The 19,549-nt window shown below is 32.5% G+C and overlaps 1 protein-coding gene across 1 annotated transcript in view; it reads right to left on the bottom strand.

Moving 5' to 3' along the window:
- Window positions 1-19,549, bottom strand: part of LOC139486149 (location of vulva defective 1-like) — a 60,757-nt gene that overhangs the window by 23,820 nt on the left and 17,388 nt on the right. Inside the window, exons 4-15 of the mRNA XM_071270884.1 lie at window positions 19,235-19,374; window positions 16,820-16,919; window positions 15,083-15,156; window positions 14,591-14,836; window positions 13,855-14,365; window positions 12,657-12,704; window positions 11,816-11,901; window positions 10,876-11,109; window positions 7,302-7,472; window positions 5,274-5,428; window positions 4,257-4,863; window positions 3,649-3,769 (exon numbers count right to left, since the gene is read on the bottom strand). Coding sequence (XP_071126985.1) covers window positions 3,649-3,769; window positions 4,257-4,863; window positions 5,274-5,428; window positions 7,302-7,472; window positions 10,876-11,109; window positions 11,816-11,901; window positions 12,657-12,704; window positions 13,855-14,365; window positions 14,591-14,836; window positions 15,083-15,156; window positions 16,820-16,919; window positions 19,235-19,374 — 2,493 coding nt within the window. The remainder of the gene's footprint in view (window positions 1-3,648; window positions 3,770-4,256; window positions 4,864-5,273; window positions 5,429-7,301; window positions 7,473-10,875; window positions 11,110-11,815; window positions 11,902-12,656; window positions 12,705-13,854; window positions 14,366-14,590; window positions 14,837-15,082; window positions 15,157-16,819; window positions 16,920-19,234; window positions 19,375-19,549) is intronic.

Genomic DNA, 19,549 nt, shown 5'->3' with positions numbered 1-19,549 from the left:
ATGTAATGAGTATAAGATTAAGAACTTTCCATTTCTAAGTAGCAACATTCCAGCAGCACCTGCATACGGGGTATATATCTCCCAATTGATACGATATTCCCGTGCTTGCATTTCCTATCATGATAGAGGGTTGCTGCTCACAAGGAAGCTATTAAACCAAGAGTTCCAAATGATGAAGTTGGAATCATCCCTTCGTAAATTTTACGGACGCCATCACGAGTTGGTTGACCGTTATGGAATAACCGTTTCACAAATGATATCGGATATGTTCCTTACGTCGTCACTACAATCCCCTTCCCTTTCATGAATGTCACCTACCGAATTAGACTATTTACCGGATTTGTTATCACATAAGCAACGCGATGGGTGCCACATATGGAGCAGGATCTGCTTACCCTTCCGGAGCACCTGAGATCACCCCTATTTTTTTTTTTGGGGGGGGGGGGGGGGTTCGTGTTGTTTATTCTTTAGTTTTCTATGTTGTGTCATGTGCGCTGTTGTTTGTTTGTCTTTTTCATTTTTAGCCATGGCGTTGTCAGTTTGTTTTAGATTTATGAGTTCGACTGTCCCTTTGGTATCTTTCGTCCCTCTTTTAAGAAGATTTGGTATGATTGGCAATGATACAACTCTCACCACGAGACTAAATAACCTAGAAGTTAACACACTGTTTGACATACAACTTACTTCTGTATACGTTAGGCATATAGTAATTCTTATTTTATTTGAGGAATGGGTGGGGTAGATATAAATAATAATAATATATGGTATGATTGCCAATGAGACAACTCTACATAAGAGACCAAAATGACACAGAAATTAACAAAAACAGGTCACCATATGGCCTTCAACAATGAGCCCAAACCGCATAGTTAGGCCCAAAATGACAATATAACACAATTCAAGCGAGAAAACTAACGGCCTTATTAATGTACAAAAAAAAAACAAACGAAAAACAAACATGGAACACATAAACAAACGAAAACCACTGAATTACGATCTCCTGACTTGGTACAGGCCCATACATATATACACAATGTGGCGGGGTTAAACATGTAAGCAGAATTCATCCCAACCCTCCCCTAACCTGGGACAGTGGTATGACAGTACAACATAAGAACGAACTATAAAAATCAGTTGAAAAAGGCTTAACTCATCAGATGGACAAAACTACACTAGGTACAGACACTTGGTACAGATCTGAGAGTACTCGCAGTTAACGGACAGCTACTTAAAAGCCACATCCAACTAATACAAAAATCATGCATCTTAGACTAAATTATCAATCCGTACACATCCATTATCCAAAGGATTTAGTGTAAAAATCGTCATAAACAGTTGGTGAAAAACATGACCTTGTGCAATACAAAGATACAGGTATCGACAGATTGTAGATCCTGGAATATGTATAATATAGCATAACATACTAGTAATATATAGATATTAAAGTTTGAATTCTAAATCTCCTTACACAGGGGTTTGATTCCCTCAAAAAGAAGAGGGGGTCAAATCAACATTGAATTAAAAAAAAAAACGTTCCTGCATGATATTGAGAGGAAAAATAGTTTACCAGGGAAACCCCTCTTTCACCAACAAAAGCTGAATGTTCGATTCCTTATGAAAACCGTTCTAATGATTGGGAGTATTTGAGAGTTCTAAAGGTTTCCCGATTACGCAGGTTACAACAACGAAACAAATCCCGATTGAAATGTTTGTGTTAACGCAGGAGTACAACATTTTTAACTTTTCAATATCTTCCAATATTGACGTTTTCTTGCAGATGCTATTCAATTAATTTCTGTACATGGTTCTGCTGCCAAAACCTAGCAATTCGAGAAGAAATTTCCAAGTGAAAAATGTCATTTGCTTTTTTCTCAATCGATTTATGAATTTCGAACAGGCTATACTACTGTTGCCTCTATATAACGACGATTACCAAGAGTAATTTCCGGTAGAAATACAGGATATAGTTGTATACAAAGGAGAAAAGAGAGTTTGGTGCAAAGCTATCACAGAAGTAAAATGAATATATACCCACAACAAATTCTCCATCCTTTACAAATTTTTGTTTTAGATAACTGGTCTATAAACTCATCATAGGGCGTTTTGTCTACAAAAGACTCATCAGAAGCGCTCAAAAACAAGAAAGTTTAAAGGCCAAATAAATTAGGAAGTTGAAAAGCATTGGTTTCAGAAAATCTGAAAAGGTTTTGCCAAAATAAAGCTACGGTAACCGTTTGCTAGGGTGCAAAATCCTTAGTATTACGATATATCGGAAGTTTGCACATAAACATTGGTATTTGACCTAATAAATTATCCTTTATATTAACTTTTTTCAAAACTTTGTATTTTTTCAAATACTAAGGATTTTCTACTCCAGGAATACTGTAAATTCAGAAATTATTGCGAGGTTTTTATTATTGCGAATAATGCGACAGAGTTATAAACGCAATAATTAAAACTCGCATTTTGTAATATTTTAACTAAATTAAGCATGACTTTTCCCAAAATCGTAAAAATTAAAATCGCATTTAAGTTGAAACTGACAAAATCGCAATAATAAATGCACACAATAATTTCTGAATTTACAGTAGATTACATTAGCTATATTTGGCAAAAAATTAAGAATTTTGGGTTCGCATGCTCTTAAACTTCTGACTTTTTTTGCCTTTTTAACATTTTTTTCCGAGCGTCACTGATGAGTCCTTTATAAACGTGAGTCTGGAGTACAAAATTTCAATTATGGTATCTTTGATGAGATTGGTATCAATGTCAATATCTGTTTTTTTCTTAAATTTTCAATATGAAATTTATGTTCTGAATTTCTAGTTCAAGAGGTGTACTTTGACCATCCATTGCATGTTACCCAAACCTGATTTGAACGACGTGTTTTAAATATTGATGTTTATCATAAGCACATAGTAGGGTTTCGTTAAAGTGTTGATGACACCAACACCTCGATGAGATTTGCTCGATTTGACCACTGCCTTAGTTTACAGATCGCCTAAATAGAAATCAATATTTCATTCTTTTGGCTTAAGTCTTCAGTTTTGAATGTAGTGCTATTTAATTTTAAACTACTAGTGTTATCTTTACCGGTAAAAGTCTTATTTATCACTTTCATTTTATTTTTTACTCGGCTCCGTTGTGTGATTAAAGAAGTTAATTACCGGTAATTTGGTTAGACAAGACACATTTCTTAATACCCAATTGCAAACTATCAAATCACTGTACATGACTAATCAATGTATCTTAACAAAAGTAACTGCTGACCCAGCACATAAAATTCATCCTAGTAAATGGAGGGGTGCATACAGCTTCTATGTACTGCTTTTAAAACTTAATTGATATTTTGCTATGTTCCTTGTTTTCTCTGTTTTCTTCAACTGATATTTGTGTGCCCTCATTATATGTTGTTTCCCTTTTCAAGTAAAATGCGTTCCTCTTTAATAGATATTTAGGTCCCTGTCAGTCATATAATGCTACAGGTGTTTCTGTACTTCTATACAAAATTGACTTTGAGAGTTTATGAGGAAGGTTCATGAGGAAAAGCTGTTCGAACACATTATATCTATACAGTGGTATTTCATTAAAATAGAACATACTAATAGCACGTAATGAACTAATAATTAAACTCATGAACTTACTCACCCTGTCCTGAATTGGCATTGCTAAAGTTGTCTCCACTTGGTATTGGTGTTGAAAGATCAGATAATTCCTTGCTTCCAACACGTTTACATATACAAGCTATCACTGCAGCTATTATTATTGCCTGAAATACGTCGTTTACAAGACTGCATGAAAGAAATAACGATAACAGATTTCTGTATTGTTCCATTTGATTTAAACCTTCAAGAATTATGTTTATGCAATTATATGCAGTAGCATCACTGCTTGTGAACTCTATTTATTATCTTGTGGTCGTTTGATTGTTGTCCCTACTAACGATAATTCTCTTCTAAATGTATGACAATTCCTTCATGAAAAATTGTTATGATAGATTTATTATCAAAACGAATTTTGTTCTGTTTCACTTAAAACAAAACAAAAATGCCCCTTATGTGAATATAATTAATCATTTGGAAAAATTATAATACTGTTAATCGAAAAAAAAAATTAAATATGTTTAGTTATCGCTATATACCGATAGCTATATTCAGTCATGATATATATATATAAAATAATCGAATACTTAAAATATTCCCGTTTTGTAAATTATGTGGCATTGGTTTCTTTTTAATGTTGAAAAAAATATTTACCTTTAATGGCTCCAGTATCAGAACACTTTGACATACAGAGAGAAGGAACGATGTCATCCATTCCAAGGTTTTATCTCCTCCCCATTGAAGTGAATACAGGAACACAAATGTTCCACTTATCACGACACATAATACTATAAATGCATAACCAATGAAGATAAACCACCATGGTATATAACATCCATAACATACTTCACCTCTAAATTTCCTTTTTCGAAAAATTAGAACCAAAATTATGCTTGGCAATAATGCAATTATTCCAGACATAAGTCCCACATAAAACTGTTTGAAATTCAACTTGAGTGGTCCTAAAATAATACTCTGTGTCGTTTCAACATCTGGCATGTCATACCACATAGCTGATGACACCATTGAGAGAAAAAGAATTGTTGTCAAGCACCATAGTCGTTGAACCCTTGTAAATCGGCTAAACTGTGGTCTTTTGACAAGGGAAACCCATAGATAATCATCAAATAACTTTCGTCGACTTATGTTATAAAACAATGTATCAGTTTCAACCTCATCTTCGTTAAACACATTTGAGCTGCACCATAGCAGCCCCTTTTCACTTTTCAGTGATAAAACTTGTCCACACAGAAATGTATACCTGTGACATGTAAACAGTGTATGGTTATACAAAATATATCTTCTGCTCATCTTTGAATGATGCATTTATTCATGTTATTCATTTAAATGTATGTGACAAAAATTGGATACAAGTATTCTTATATTGTAAACTTTGAAATGTTAGGGAGAATCATTTGTTTGTTGAAAGTTTCAAAAAGTAATACTTTTACAGAATGAAAACTGAAATTTATGATTTTGATTTTTAAAAATGTTAACTAAATAATGATTTTAATCAACCAATTTAACTTTTTCAAAGGAAAGTTTAAACATGGTTACTACATGCTCGTGATAGTGTAACAAAATGGCGTCAATCTTATTTGCTTGACTATTATTTTAAAACTATAGAGTTTTGTATGGTGTACAACTAAGCACTATATATGTGATAATTACCGTTGTAGAGTATTTGCTTTGGTAATAGATACTTTTAGGAGATGCCACTTCGTATGACCATCAGCGTTGTCATGCCAAATTTGTATTTTCTTTATGTTTCCAATGTCATCTTCTAGTTTTATTGCAAAGTGGGATGTTGTTCCGTTCTTGAAATTCTAAAAAAAAACACATGCTAAATTATAAGCACCATTGGAAGATATAAAGGGGACAATTGAATATCTAAGACTGCGACAAAATGTCGTTAATGAGTTGAGACAGATATGTTGTATAGGTCAACAAATTTGCGATGGTAACCGTAAAACTTATTTAGTGTTCTTTCAGTCGTTCTTTTTAATTATTTAAGATAAGTTTTTGCTTAAGGAGCACACAACTACTAAAGAAGTTCTTGGAGTGGGAACTTGCACTAGCGTAACGTGATATTGATAAAATTCCATGTTAACAATAATTGCACCATGATTAAGAGTTTAAACTTTTCAACAACTGACGGTTACGTCGCGCGAGGTAGACACGATGTTCAGAGGGGAACACGATATTTTATAATGACAAGTGGAATAATATATAAATAAGGAAATGAAAAAAAAACTTTACACCTTAGCCTGGCTTAGGCTCTTTATTATTTATCTATTTATTTTATCAACGGACAATTTAATAAAGGTATGATGTAAATGCTTGTTTTCAAAATGACATGCTTTGCTCTCCTAAAATTTCCATATATAAGCTTGATTTAAAAATAATTTTGTGTTTCTTCTTCTGCTTATTATGATAATAGGGTTGAGTAATCACACTTTTTTGTGATCAACGCCATATATATAATAAAATTAATTCTGATATGACGTCATATTATCGCCATCCAGTATAATCGCAATATATCTACCTTTAGCGCAAATGCAGTAATACACAAAAACGGCTGTTCCGCCCTACGACCAACTCAAAACCCCAGTTTACGTAGGCCAAGATTCAGATACAATATATATTTATCTTTATTCTACAGCCAAAATAAACAAATCAGTCCATTTCAATTTATTTTTCATGGTGAAATTTCATAAACAAAATTCCGCGAATCAAATACGCCTCAGAACGAATAAAATTACATTGGAAAAAAATATAGAAGTGAAAAATGCGATTAAAAAAAAAATCATTGAATCATATGATACTACTAATATAATCAAAATTGGGTAAAATGGAACAGCCAAACAGTATCGTATGTATAGGGCTTTCACGGTTAACAAAATTACGGAATTTGATATATTGGAATCGAAATAATTCATGGCAGCCGAAGATTTTTTTTCATTTAAGTACCGTGACACGTCTTATAGTAATGTGAATTCACACTCAAAAATAAGAGAAAACAAACGACACAACGGAAACACAACGTTAAAATGTAACACACCCAGAAACCAACTATAATATAACAATGGCCATATCCCTGACTTGGTACAGGACATTTTTAAAGGAAAAAAAGGTGGGTTGAACCTGGTTTTGTGGCATGCCAAACCTCCCTCTTTTATAGCCATGTGAAATTCAACATTAAAATGACAACACAACATTACAGGACTACAATATAAATGAATAGGAGAACACAATTGACAAAGAAACACTCGAATAATAGCTAACAAAGGGCAACAAGTTTAAAATTTTAAATACGCCAGCAGTGCATTTTGTCCACCCAAAACTTACTAGTGACGCCCAGATACAAAAGTTTGAAAGCCGAAACAAGTACAAAGTTGAACAGCATCGAGGACCAAAAGTTCAAAAAAGTTGTGCCAAAAACAGCCAGGGTTTTCTGTTAGGTACCACAACATCCCTATTATTTAGAATAATTTATACTTTTGCAAACAGTAAATTTTATAAAAATCCAAATAATAAATGGATAATTGAAAATAAATCTACGGCTGCCATGAATTATTTCTTAAATATACCTGTAATTTTATAACTGATCGTATTATAGGAAATGCAACAAAAAAAGCTAAGCAATCTTTGAAATGAAAAACATGTATCACATAATTGCTTATAGAGTATAAGTACTACCTTTCGGATCCCGTCATCCATTTTGCGTGTCCCTGAAAAGCCTTTTTGTCCAATTATATTAAGATATACAGAGGAGTTCATTTCTCTGCTTGAGTTTACTGACGTTTCGATGGTAACAAAATATACCACGGAAAAATCATCAGGATTGTCTTTCAAAGGAAGAAATTCCCACTGAAATAATTTGAGTAAATAACCACATAAAAAATTAGAATTTACAATTTATTTACGATAAAGTCAGATTTCCCTGGAATTAAAACAATAATATAATTATAAAGCTTTCAGGTTCAACCAAAATCAATTACGAAACTTGTTTATTTTATAGTACAGCTTACAACATAACTGGATAAGCAATACACGGAAATGTATCGACTAACATAGGAAAAGAGAATGGTAATGATACATTTGTGTGTGTCCTTAACAATTACACACGGCATTATTATATTTGTAACAATTTTGAATTCAATCTATCCTAGAATTCTAATAAAAAAGGACAAATAAGATATCCATCTTTGAAATGATTTTATTCTATTTATCCAGTATGCCATTTTTAACAATTGAAAGAGAATAAACAGGTGCATAAATTGGAATTGAAAAAAACACAAAATATCTCATACGATTTATCAAAATCTGCCAACATAAAAAGTCATTATTTCTGCGCTACATTTTCAATACTCGAAAACAATATACCGGTATTTATTTGTTCTGCCATGCATTAAATATTTATATAATCAGTTACAAGCGGCGATGTAATTGAAAATAACTAATCAAAAAATTAAATGTATTCTTTCAATCAATGTTTACCTCCAGATTTAATTAAACGCATTAAATTTATAAACGTAACTAAACACAAGAGGACTGAAAACCTAGCTCACGAGATTTCATTCGGTTGTTCCATTTTAGCTCACCTGGCCCAAAGGGCCAAGTGAGCTTTTCTCATCACTTGGCGTCCATCGTCCGTCGTCCGTCGTCGTTAACTTTTACAAAAATCTTCTCCTCTGAAACTACTGGGCCAAATTTAACCAAACTTGGTCACAATCATCGATGGGGTATCTAGTTTAAAAAAGTTGACCCGGCCAACCAACCAAGATGACCGCCATGGCTAAAAATAGAACATACGGGTAAAATGTAGATTTAGGCTTATAACTCTAAAACCAAAGCATAAAGAGCAAATCTGATATGGGTAATACTGGCCAAATTTAACCAAATCTACATTTTACCCCTATGTTGTATTTTTAGCCATGGCGGCCATCTTGGTTGGTTGACTGGGTCACCGCACACTTTTTTTAAACTAGATACCCAAATGATGATTGTGGCCAAATTTAACCGCACACATGTTTTAAACTAGATACCCCAATGATGATTGGGGTAGATACCCCAATGATGATTGGGGTATCTAGTTTGAAAAATGTGTGCGGTGACCCAGTCAACCAACCAAGATGGCTGCCATGGCTAAAAATACAACATAGGGGAAAAATGTAGATTTTGGCTTATAACTCTAAAACCAAAGCATAAAGAGCAAATCTGATATAGGTAAAATTGTTTATCAAGTGAAGGTCTATCTGCTCTGAAATTTTCAGATGAATCAGGCAACTGGTTGTTAGGTTGCTGCCCCTGAATTGTTAATTTTAAAGAAATTTTGTCGTTTTTGGTTATTATCTTGAATACAATAATGCAATAATGTTCAGCAAAGTAAGATCTACAAATAAGTCAACATAACCAAAATAGTCAGTTGACCCCTTAAGGAGTTATTGCCCTTTACAGTAATTTTTCACCAATTTTTCATAAATTTTTGTAATATTTTACAAAATCTTTTCCTCTGCAACTACAGTGCCAAATTTAACCAAACTTGGCCACAATCATCGATTGGGGTATCTAGTTTAAAAAATGTGTGCAGTGACCCAGTCAACCAACCAAGATGGCCGCCATGGCTAAAAATAGAACATACGGGTAAAATGTAGATTTAGGCTTATAACTCTAAAACCAAAGCATAAAGAGCAAATCTGATATGGGTAATACTGGCCAAATTTAACCAAATCTACATTTTACCCCTATGTTGTATTTTTTGCCATGGCGGCCATCTTGGTTGGTTGACTGGGTCACCGCACACTTTTTTTAAACTAGATACCCCAATGATGATTGTGGCCAAATTTAACCGCACACATTTTTTAAACTAGATACCCCAATGATGATTGGGGTAGATACCCTAATGATGATTGGGGTATCTAGTTTGAAAAATGTGTGCGGTGACCCAGTCAACCAACCAAGATGGCTGCTATGGCTAAAAATACAACATAGGGGTAAAATGTAGATTTTGGCTAATAACTCTAAAACCAAAGCATAAAGAGCAAATCTGATATAGGTAAAATTGTTTATCAAGTGAAGATCTATCTGCTCTGAAATTTTCAGATGAATCAGGCCACCGGTTGTTAGGTTGCTGCCCCTGAATTGTTAATTTTAAAGAAATTTTGTCGTTTTTGGTTATGATCTTGAATACAATAATGCAATAATGTTCAGCAAAGTAAGATCTACAAATAAGTCAACATAACCAAAATAGTCAGTTGACCCCTTAAGGAGTTATTGCCCTTTACAGTAATTTTTCACCAATTTTTTATAAATTTTTGTAATATTTTACAAAAATCTTTTCCTCTGCAACTACAGGGCCAAATTTAACCAAACTTGGCCACAATCATCGATTGGGATATCTAGTTTAAAAAATGTGTGCAGTGACCCAGTCAACCAACCAAGATGGTCGCCATGGCTAAACATAGAACATAGGAGTAAAATGTAGATTTTGGCTTATAACTCTAAAACCAAAGCATTTAGAGCAAATCTGATGGGTGTTAAATTGTTTATAAAGTCAATATATATCTGCTCTGAAATTTTCAGATGATTGGACAACCGGTTGTTGGGTTGCTGCCCCCTAATTGGTAATTTTTAAAGAAATTTTGCCGTTTTTGGTTATTATTTTGAATACTATTATAGAGAGAGATAAACTGTAAACAGCAATAATGTTCAGTAAAGTAAGATCTACAAATAAGTTAACATGACCAAAATGGTTAGTTGACCCCTTAAGGAGTTATTGCCCTTTATAGTCAATTTTTAACATATTTCATTAATTTTTACAAAATAATTTCCTCTATTACTAATGGGCAAAGTTCATTATAGATAGAGATAACAGTAAGAAGCAAGAACGGTCATTAAAGTAAGAACTTCAAATACATCACCATCACCAAAACACAATTTTTTCATGAATCCATCTGTGTCCTTTGTTATATATGCACATAGACCAAGGTGAGCGACACAGGCTCTTAAAAGCCTCTAGTTTAATTATATAGATATAGGAAGATGTGGTGTGAGTGCCAATAAGACAACCCTCCATCCAAATAACAATTTAAAAAAAAGTAAACAATTATAGGTCAATGTACGGCCTTCAACACGGAGCCTTTGCTCACACCGAACAACAAGCTATAAAAGGGCCCCAAAATTACTAGTGTGAAACCATTCAAACGGGAAAACCAACGGTCTAATATACATTCATATTATAGTTTAAAGGTCAAAGTTATCCTAAACTTACCATGATATTATCTGTTTTATCTAACAATCGTAATTTTATCGTCAGTAAACTACCAATAACTAACATGGTAATAATCGCAGTCAGTGCATACGGGCTGTCAGCCAATGATGTTGTGAAAGTGGCAAATATCTTCGCAAAATCTATATCACTTGGAGGAATGAAAAATACATTGGCAGAAAACGCGCCAAGGAAGTTACTTTTAAATTTTATTTTGTTGTCTGAAGTTCTGTAGTCCTGAAATAATATATTGATAAGTACACATGAAATTATTAAAACACATACCACAAAACATTCAACTTTCTTAAATAGGAACACGCCTTTGTAGAGTATTACATATGCAATATTTTATGTATTAATTCCCGCATTAATATTTACAATTACATCTATATGGATCAAAAATAAAGTTGTTACTGATGTAGTATTGAATTTCGATCTTATAGCTAATTGAATCAGAACATTTATTAAAGATACCGATATTGCCAATAACTACTGGTCCAACCAAAACCACGGGGAATCTATTTTAAAGCAAATATCGCTGTTATTGGGCCACAACTTCAGAGAGAACTATTGAACTAAAACACGACTTTAATGAAAATACGAATGTTCGATTGAAATTCTGCTATAAAATTGGGGAACCCATTCTAAATTTAAGAATAAAAGTCCCTTATGAGTTGAAAAATGTATACTCAGAGCTTTGCGTGAATAAACTCATCATAGATACCAGGATTAATATTTTATATTTACGCCAGACGCGCGTTTCGTCTACCAAAGACTAATCAGTGACGCTCGAATAAAAAATAGCTAAAGAGGCCAAATAAAGTACGAGGTTGAAGAATTGAAGAGTAATCCATTGTATTTTAAAATGATTGACCCTATCCCCGACAGAAACACAAATAATCTTCATTTGGAAATAATTTCCTTTTATTAACATCACAATTACCTCTTTGCGTTCTTTCGTTGTCCAGTTTTCGAAGGTTTTGAACAAAGTGGAGGAGGATATATAGCTTGCTCTGAAGTCATGTGTCACTGTTAGTAGTATAAATATAATTATGAGTGCTAAACCCATTCTGACTACATTAATCTTTATTTTCGACCATACAGTTCAATCAATTAGTGATTATAGTAACGTGTTGCTAAATGTTTTGGTACATAAGTATCCAATACTCTTTGATGACATACAAAATTAAGGCAGATATTAACGGTGACATTGAAACTGTATTCGATTGATAAACAGGTAAGTATCATATTATAACACATAATTCATAAAGCAGGCTGCATGAAAATGAATGCTTCTTTCGGTCATCTTTGGAATAACATAGAAACATTTAAATTCCCATTGGTCCAGACATTTTACCACCCGTTCAATGATTTAATATGTCTATCACCTTATAAAACTGCTATACGTAATGAACAGTTTGTTAGATTAAAGACTTTCTCGAAACTTTTTGTGACTGACTTTTCAGAAAGAGAATTAAAAAAATGTGACTGACTGTCTTTTATGAAAATAATGCTGAATCGCCAGTTGATATACTTAATATACATTTCGACTTTTTGTAATTGCCCAGATTACCAAGTTTTGTTTAAAACGATTGATTAAAATGGCGTGTAAAGACATATATATATATTGACGATTCGAGTTTCTTTGCAGCTAAATCGAAAAGACAATTAAGACCAAACCAGTATTTGCAAGGAATGTAAATTATCCTAATGATATTTTGAATTAAATACACGATAAAATTATATTAGCAAAATGTGACAGTTATCTCGAGTAATCAACTTACCTAGCGAAATTGATCTCTTCGTCCGTGTGTCGCTATCATGTCGGTCATCTGAAAAAAAAGAGTAGATGCATCTGCATGACAACTCTTTGTGATCATTGATTAAATTTTCGTATTTTTGCAAAGATTGTAGTTTGATGAATTAAAATGCCAACTCAAAGTCCTGCTTATTGAAGTAGACGTGTGCATTGTCGGTTTTAAATGAGTTCGAATTTAGTTAACAATTTAACACTGTTGAATCTATATTTCAATTAAGCAACATTTGCGTGTCATCAACAAATGAAGTATAAATCCTCTAAGTTTGGTTCATACAAAGATTTCCTGGTGATAAAACGACTTATGAACCTTGGATCTTTAATGTTAACACGTTCGTATTTAAGACGTCATCAAAGTTCATGTAACCGTGCAGTTATATCTTTATAACAAGTGTGCATATGTACACGACAATTTATAGCAGACACATCGTATCCTCCTTTCTTTGCACACGAATTGTCCCTTCATACTACCCACAAAAAAACAAAAATTAAAAGGGACCATTTCAGTGCACGAATGGATCCTATTAATTATGGTTTAATTTGACGTTAACAATGAATAGGGCGTAACAGATGGTCATCGATGTTCAAATCCCATAACTGTATCTAAAATCTAAAAACAAAACCTGAATGATTTTTCTACCTTAATAGGTGACTTCATCCGCTTATAATGAGAATACACGCACGCGCGTAATATAATTATGGTATAATTACGATAGAGCGTTTTTTTTTGCACTGTTTTTTTTCTGTCTTTTGATGTTTTGTTAACTTCCAGCAGCATACTAAATGTCGAGTCACGTTACTGCGAAATGAATATAAACCCTGCTTAGTACTAGACCGACACGACTTCGAGACGACAAATCTATGCGCTCACTAGCTCCTTAATGGTGCATGCTATCAGAGAAGCAGCAAATGCTAACTTTTAAGTCTTTGGTTTGGACGTGTTGGGTATCTAACCCAAGACTTCCTACACTGCATCACTTTTTATACATTCTACCTTCGATTAAAATTGGGAAAAAACCATTAATTAATACATGTTATCTATTACAATTACTCAGTTTGTCTAGTTTAATATTTTAAGAATATAAAAGCATATTATTTATAAAATTACCATATCCGTAGCTTGTATATGAAATTTAATCTTAATGACTATAGTGAGAAATACATACCTTCACAACTTGCAGTTACAACTAATGGTTTCAGATGCCTGTTTGTTGGGCTAGACAATAAGATTATTTTCAACGACTGTTCATAATAGCTTGCTTTAAGTTTTAATGGATCACGGTAGATAATGCTACTTCGACCTTTTGTTTTTACATATAAATCATAATCGCTCTTATCTGGAAAAGTGTCATACTTGCCAAAAATATCACAAATTTTTAATGATTTTAACTTAATTTCAATAAGAAGTTCGTTTGCCGTGAGATTTGTGTCCACATAGCTCATAAAGATGCCAGAGTCTGTGGATGATTCTGTCATTGACAACATTTGGTTTGCTGTTTCCAGTTTTTCATTATTAAGTGTAACTTCTAAGGGATCATCATTGTCTTCAATTTTGAGTATATCCTTTTCCTTTTCCTTTCCCTTTTCCAATATTACGACTTTAACAACTGATGAACCGTTTCCTACAGATTCTGGATTTTTCACGTATAGATATGGACTTATCTTATACGCAAATACCTGTAAATGTATACGAATAAACAAACGATTTCACTATTGAAGAAAGAAATAGTGTGCACTCTTTCATTCATTGCATCCTAAAGTTTAGGAAGATCAAATAAATTATTAAATACTATAAAATAAGCTTGAATAAAGAATTTAACGTATTATTCTTATTTATATGGTCATGTTATATGAGTGTGAAACAGTAATGTTAAATGTATTTTGAAAATTGCGTTAACTTACAATTACAACTATTTCTTTCTTCCGAGATCTGTCTTGGAATGTTTCAAAAAATGGTAGAGATAGTCCACCAATTTCAGTTAAAAAGTGTTCCGGTAACTTTCCACCTTTAGCTTTTATAGCTAACACAGAAACTTCAGTCGTAGTTATAGCAACTGGTGTAGGGTGCTCGTCAATAAGTCGTTTATCTAAAACCATATTGACCATTTGAAACATGTTGTCCTCAGCTGTATGGATTGTTGACTTCAGCTTAAACGATTATAAAAGTGAATAGCTCAGTTAAACAGATAGATATATAGAAATATTTGTTTACTTTCTTAAAACGTTTATAGGTCCAACAATGCATTTAAATCTGCTGGTTTTATTTTATTTTGCATCTGTTTGAATGAATTCGATAGCATCAAACAGGGTGTTAATTTAACTCTATATAAAATTAATCATTTAAATTTGACGCATTTTGTCTGATATAATTATCTTTTTGTAATATCTTTTTACCTTATCTGCAGCTGCTAGTGTGTTTTGTGTCTGTCTTGTGCTTTTTAAAACATCGGAAAACAATTCAGCCATGTCTGAAAGTTAGATTAAAACTATTTCAAAGTCATAATAAACGAGTGACCGGTGAAAAATAATGTTATTCTAATTTTTGAACCAATGCATACAAACATCATAAACTTAGTCTTCTGTGCACGATTTTATCATTTTTTTGGCATAAATTTCGTATAATTGTCTTTTTTTTTCAATCGGTCACTGTTGTTGTGAAAATATGGCAGATAATTAAAGTTCGTGTTTTGAAGCAGAAGTTTAACGATTGTCACCTGTTTGTAAACAATCAACAAAAAAGGCATGGATTTTGAGCACGTGTTTAACATGAACAATCAGATAATAGTTTATTTTAAGGACATCCATGCGTATTGCGATCACCGGATTTTTACGAGATGGATCACACTGAGGTAACTTTGCATACGGAAAATATGTTGGGGGAATTGCTTCCTGGAATGATGCAATTAAAATAAAGTAAACTATTCTTAACATGAACAAATTAAAGATTTTTTTTCAGAAAAAAGTATATGTACATAAGTTTTATAATGAAAACTATCCATTGAGTTATAAAAAAACATATGCAATTTTATTTTTAATTTGAGGTTTCTTATGACTTTAAAATTAACAAAATAAAAAAAATCAAGCAATAATTCCCAACTTCAATGTCTTTAAATTCATTCAGTATTTACTAGCTATCATTCAAATGGTCAGTTACATATTGACAAGAACTTGTAAAAAAACTATAAGCAGCTCTGACCAAAATTATTTCCACGGAAATGAAGTAAATAAATGCTATCTTAAACTAGTTATTTAACTAGAACGTTTTATTTATTTTTTTAATTTGAAAGACTCTTATAAAGTAAAATTGAATAAAAACCGAGTGTACCAAACAGAAAAACGAATTAAAAACGAGTTGCGGTAATGGCCCTATGGAGTTTGATAATAAAATTATTCCATATTCAGTTGTTTAAAATTAACCAAATTAAATTTTTTAATTTTCTATTATCACATAAACGATGCATGTGTGACAGTAATAATTTGACCATTATTTCTGGTGTCAAATCACCATAAAAAAATTAATTCACATTTCTGACATTTTCCCTGTTTTCGTCCATTTTTTTCTTCTAAACAACAGTCATCAGCAAAAACAGTGAATCAGGTGCTCCGGGAAAGTAAGTAGATCATGCTTAACTTGTTGTTGTCTCTCAAACAAAATGTAAAGGATTTAACCAAACACTCCTTGAAAATTACAACGTTAAGGGACACCATTTTCATAGACTCCAATGACTATATTTGAGCAGATCTTTTAATATCAACATGAACATTAAACCAACTATTCTTAATTTTGCCGACTTGTATTCAAATAATAGTGTACCGATGGATTTGATGTTTTTAAAAATAAGAATACTAGATTCAAAAAATAAAATCGTGTAAGTAATATAAAAAAAGTTATCAACATATGCACAAATAATCTATTTCAAATATGTAGTCTAAATGTAAAAATATATCTGCTCAGTTCAATACGTTCGTGACAGAAACAAGCAGTATCTAAGTGAATTATTCTTTTTTTTAAATCTTATGAAAGAAACTTGTGTTAGAATAAGCATCATGTTTATGCAGAACAAATCTCTTTACTCTTGGAAAATAACTACAGTTTTTTAACAGATAAGGTAAAATTCATGAATATTTTACCTCGAGAAACCTCCGACAAATCAACTGTTTCTACGTCTGAAAATTCCGGACTATTTGTTAACTTTGACAATAATAACGAGAAAATATCGTTTGTTGTTTGCTGAAATATATAAAGAATATTAAGTGTCTCAAACAAACACGTTTTTTTCGCGTGATGTACAAAACATGAATCAAACGTTTGTTTTATTTTCGGAGACTGTTTCAGTTCTTGTCGATGATAGCAGTCTGAGTATTATGCTATAAGAGAACAAGAGAATACATAACAATATCCACACTATTAAAAAATATGAAGTATATAGTTTATCAACGTTTAACTGAGAATGGCTTGAAACTAAAAAAACTAACTATCAATTGTGTTCAGGTTTTGATCGAGTGATTAAACAAAATTTCAATGGCATAAAAAGATATTTATCAGTACGATTACGTTTGAAATTGTTCAAATGAAGTACTTTTTAAAGAACGAAAACAAAGCAATTAACCAGTCGGATAATACTGTAGTACGTAACACGTACATTCGTAAAAAGCATTGAACATTTGTATATATTATTGTTTGCCACATCTGATAATTTGCATGGACACCGGCATCGGTATATTTGGATAAATCAAACATGTCCACTCCCATGTAAATATGGTGAAACTATCCAAAAAGTCAACGCCCAGTCACACGTGTTGAATCGATCCAAACATACGTATATCAACCAAATGTGGATATCATACAGAAAATATTCGTGTTGTAAACAATACTAATATAACATGTATAAAGAAAACAAAATCTGGTATGAATGCCAAAGAGCCAACTATCCACAATAGTTCAAATACCGAAGATAACAGTAAACATTAGTCACCGTACGGTCTTCAACAATGAGAAAAACCCTATACCTTATAGTCAGCTAAAACAGACCACCGCAACATGAAACAATCGAAACGAGAAAACTAACGACATAAGTTGTACGAAAAAAACCAAATATGACGGACATAAACCAACGACCACCACTGAATCACAGGCTCTTGACTGAGGACAGGAATATAAAGATTGTGGCGGGGTCAAATATGCATGTAAGCTCGCAACCCTCCCTTAACATTGAACAGTGGTGATTATAAGAACAAACAGTTACAAATGGCTTAAGTTTACTCAATAGACCGGAACGAAGCACATACAAACCATCAAACATAAAAACAATAGATACGAAGTATCGATATAAGAGTACTCGCGGTAACTAAAAGCTAGTTCCAGGCCATTTACAACTACAAAATAAATCATGCTTTCCTAGACTAAAGTATCAATCAGTACAATGTTGGGTTTAGACGAACGAACATGATCGTACTTTGTGTGTGTCAAACAAATTGTCTTTTAAACAATTTTTTTTTTCACAGAAAACGCATTTTTTTGTAAATATCCAAATTCGGAGACCGTTATCGATCCGTGTCTTATACGCTTTCGCGCATGCTCAGTCGACGTACTGCCGATTTTATTTTTCATTCGATTAAGTTGGGATTTTTTGCATTATGTTCCTCATTTTCAGGTCTTTAAAATTGAATTATATAAATTAACCGTGTCCAAATCCTTACTGTCTCCACCTTATAACTGTGTACACACTCTTTGTTTCAACACTTGCCTAATTGTACCGCGATTTCGCAGGCATCTTCTAGTATATATAAATCTTAAATTATCATTTACGGTAAACGTATCGAAGCACATGAAATGATGTCCCCTTGTTCTCTGTTCTAACGACAGTTTTACAAAGAATCAGGTAATTTCTTATATATCTTAATACTGCAAGGTTATCGTTAAATGTTTTCAGAACTGAAAATTATCATTGAATTAAATTAAATTTGATCAACATAGTAATATGTTTTGTTACTTATTAGGAATATATGAAATTGCCCTTCGCCTTTTACAGTTATAAACTAGAAATATTTAGTTTATAAGCACCCATAATGCCTTCATTCTTATCCACATTTTCTTAGAAAAATCCGGACCCTTTGTTTAAAACCCAGATGTTTTTTAATGTTGCTCTCGAAAAACACACGGACAATGTAAAGCACTGAACAAGGACATTGTGCGTCGTTTGTACTAAAAAAAAAGGTTTCGTATTTAGAATAGGATGAACAGTCATGAATAAAACGCGAAAAAGCAATACATTGATCTGATCGCATGTAATGTCATTCGAAAAAAAGTGGACCGATTCACCAGACAAAAACACGATCTCCACCGGACACTATACTTACCGTGATATTGCACAACGGGAAATGCTTATTATCGATTTTTCCACTCTCGAGTTGTGTTTGTTAATGCATTGATTATGACATACTTATTGACAACAGTACATAAATCAGTCATATCTGACAAAGCTTTTAAATACAGGTACAATATAAAAACAAAGAAATTAATTATGTTATTGTAAAAGTACTCACGACAGATGTTTTCAAGTCTGTATAATTTTGAGTAATGTGGTTGTCTATATGTTGATGTGTTTGTTTAGCGTAGGCTTCAGCATCACTTATATTAGTTAACGAACTTTGGGAAATTGTGCTTTTCAAATCTTCTAAGCTACCTAAGCATAATTCAAACAAACAATAATGTTTCAATTAGAAAATTCAAATAGAAAACATTTATTTGTTTTAATAATCTCGAGTTCTCTTTCTTGATAAAATAAGAGTATTTTGTTTTCAATGCAAGAACATGTTTTTTTTTATCTCTTTTAATGTCCTTAAATTTCCCGTCCCCCT

The sequence above is a fragment of the Mytilus edulis genome, chromosome 8, assembly GCF_963676685.1.
Source record: "Mytilus edulis chromosome 8, xbMytEdul2.2, whole genome shotgun sequence".
NCBI lineage: Eukaryota > Metazoa > Mollusca > Bivalvia > Mytilida > Mytilidae > Mytilus > Mytilus edulis.
Note: the sequence above shows the minus strand (reverse complement) of the source record. Positions and strands in the feature narration are given on the sequence as shown.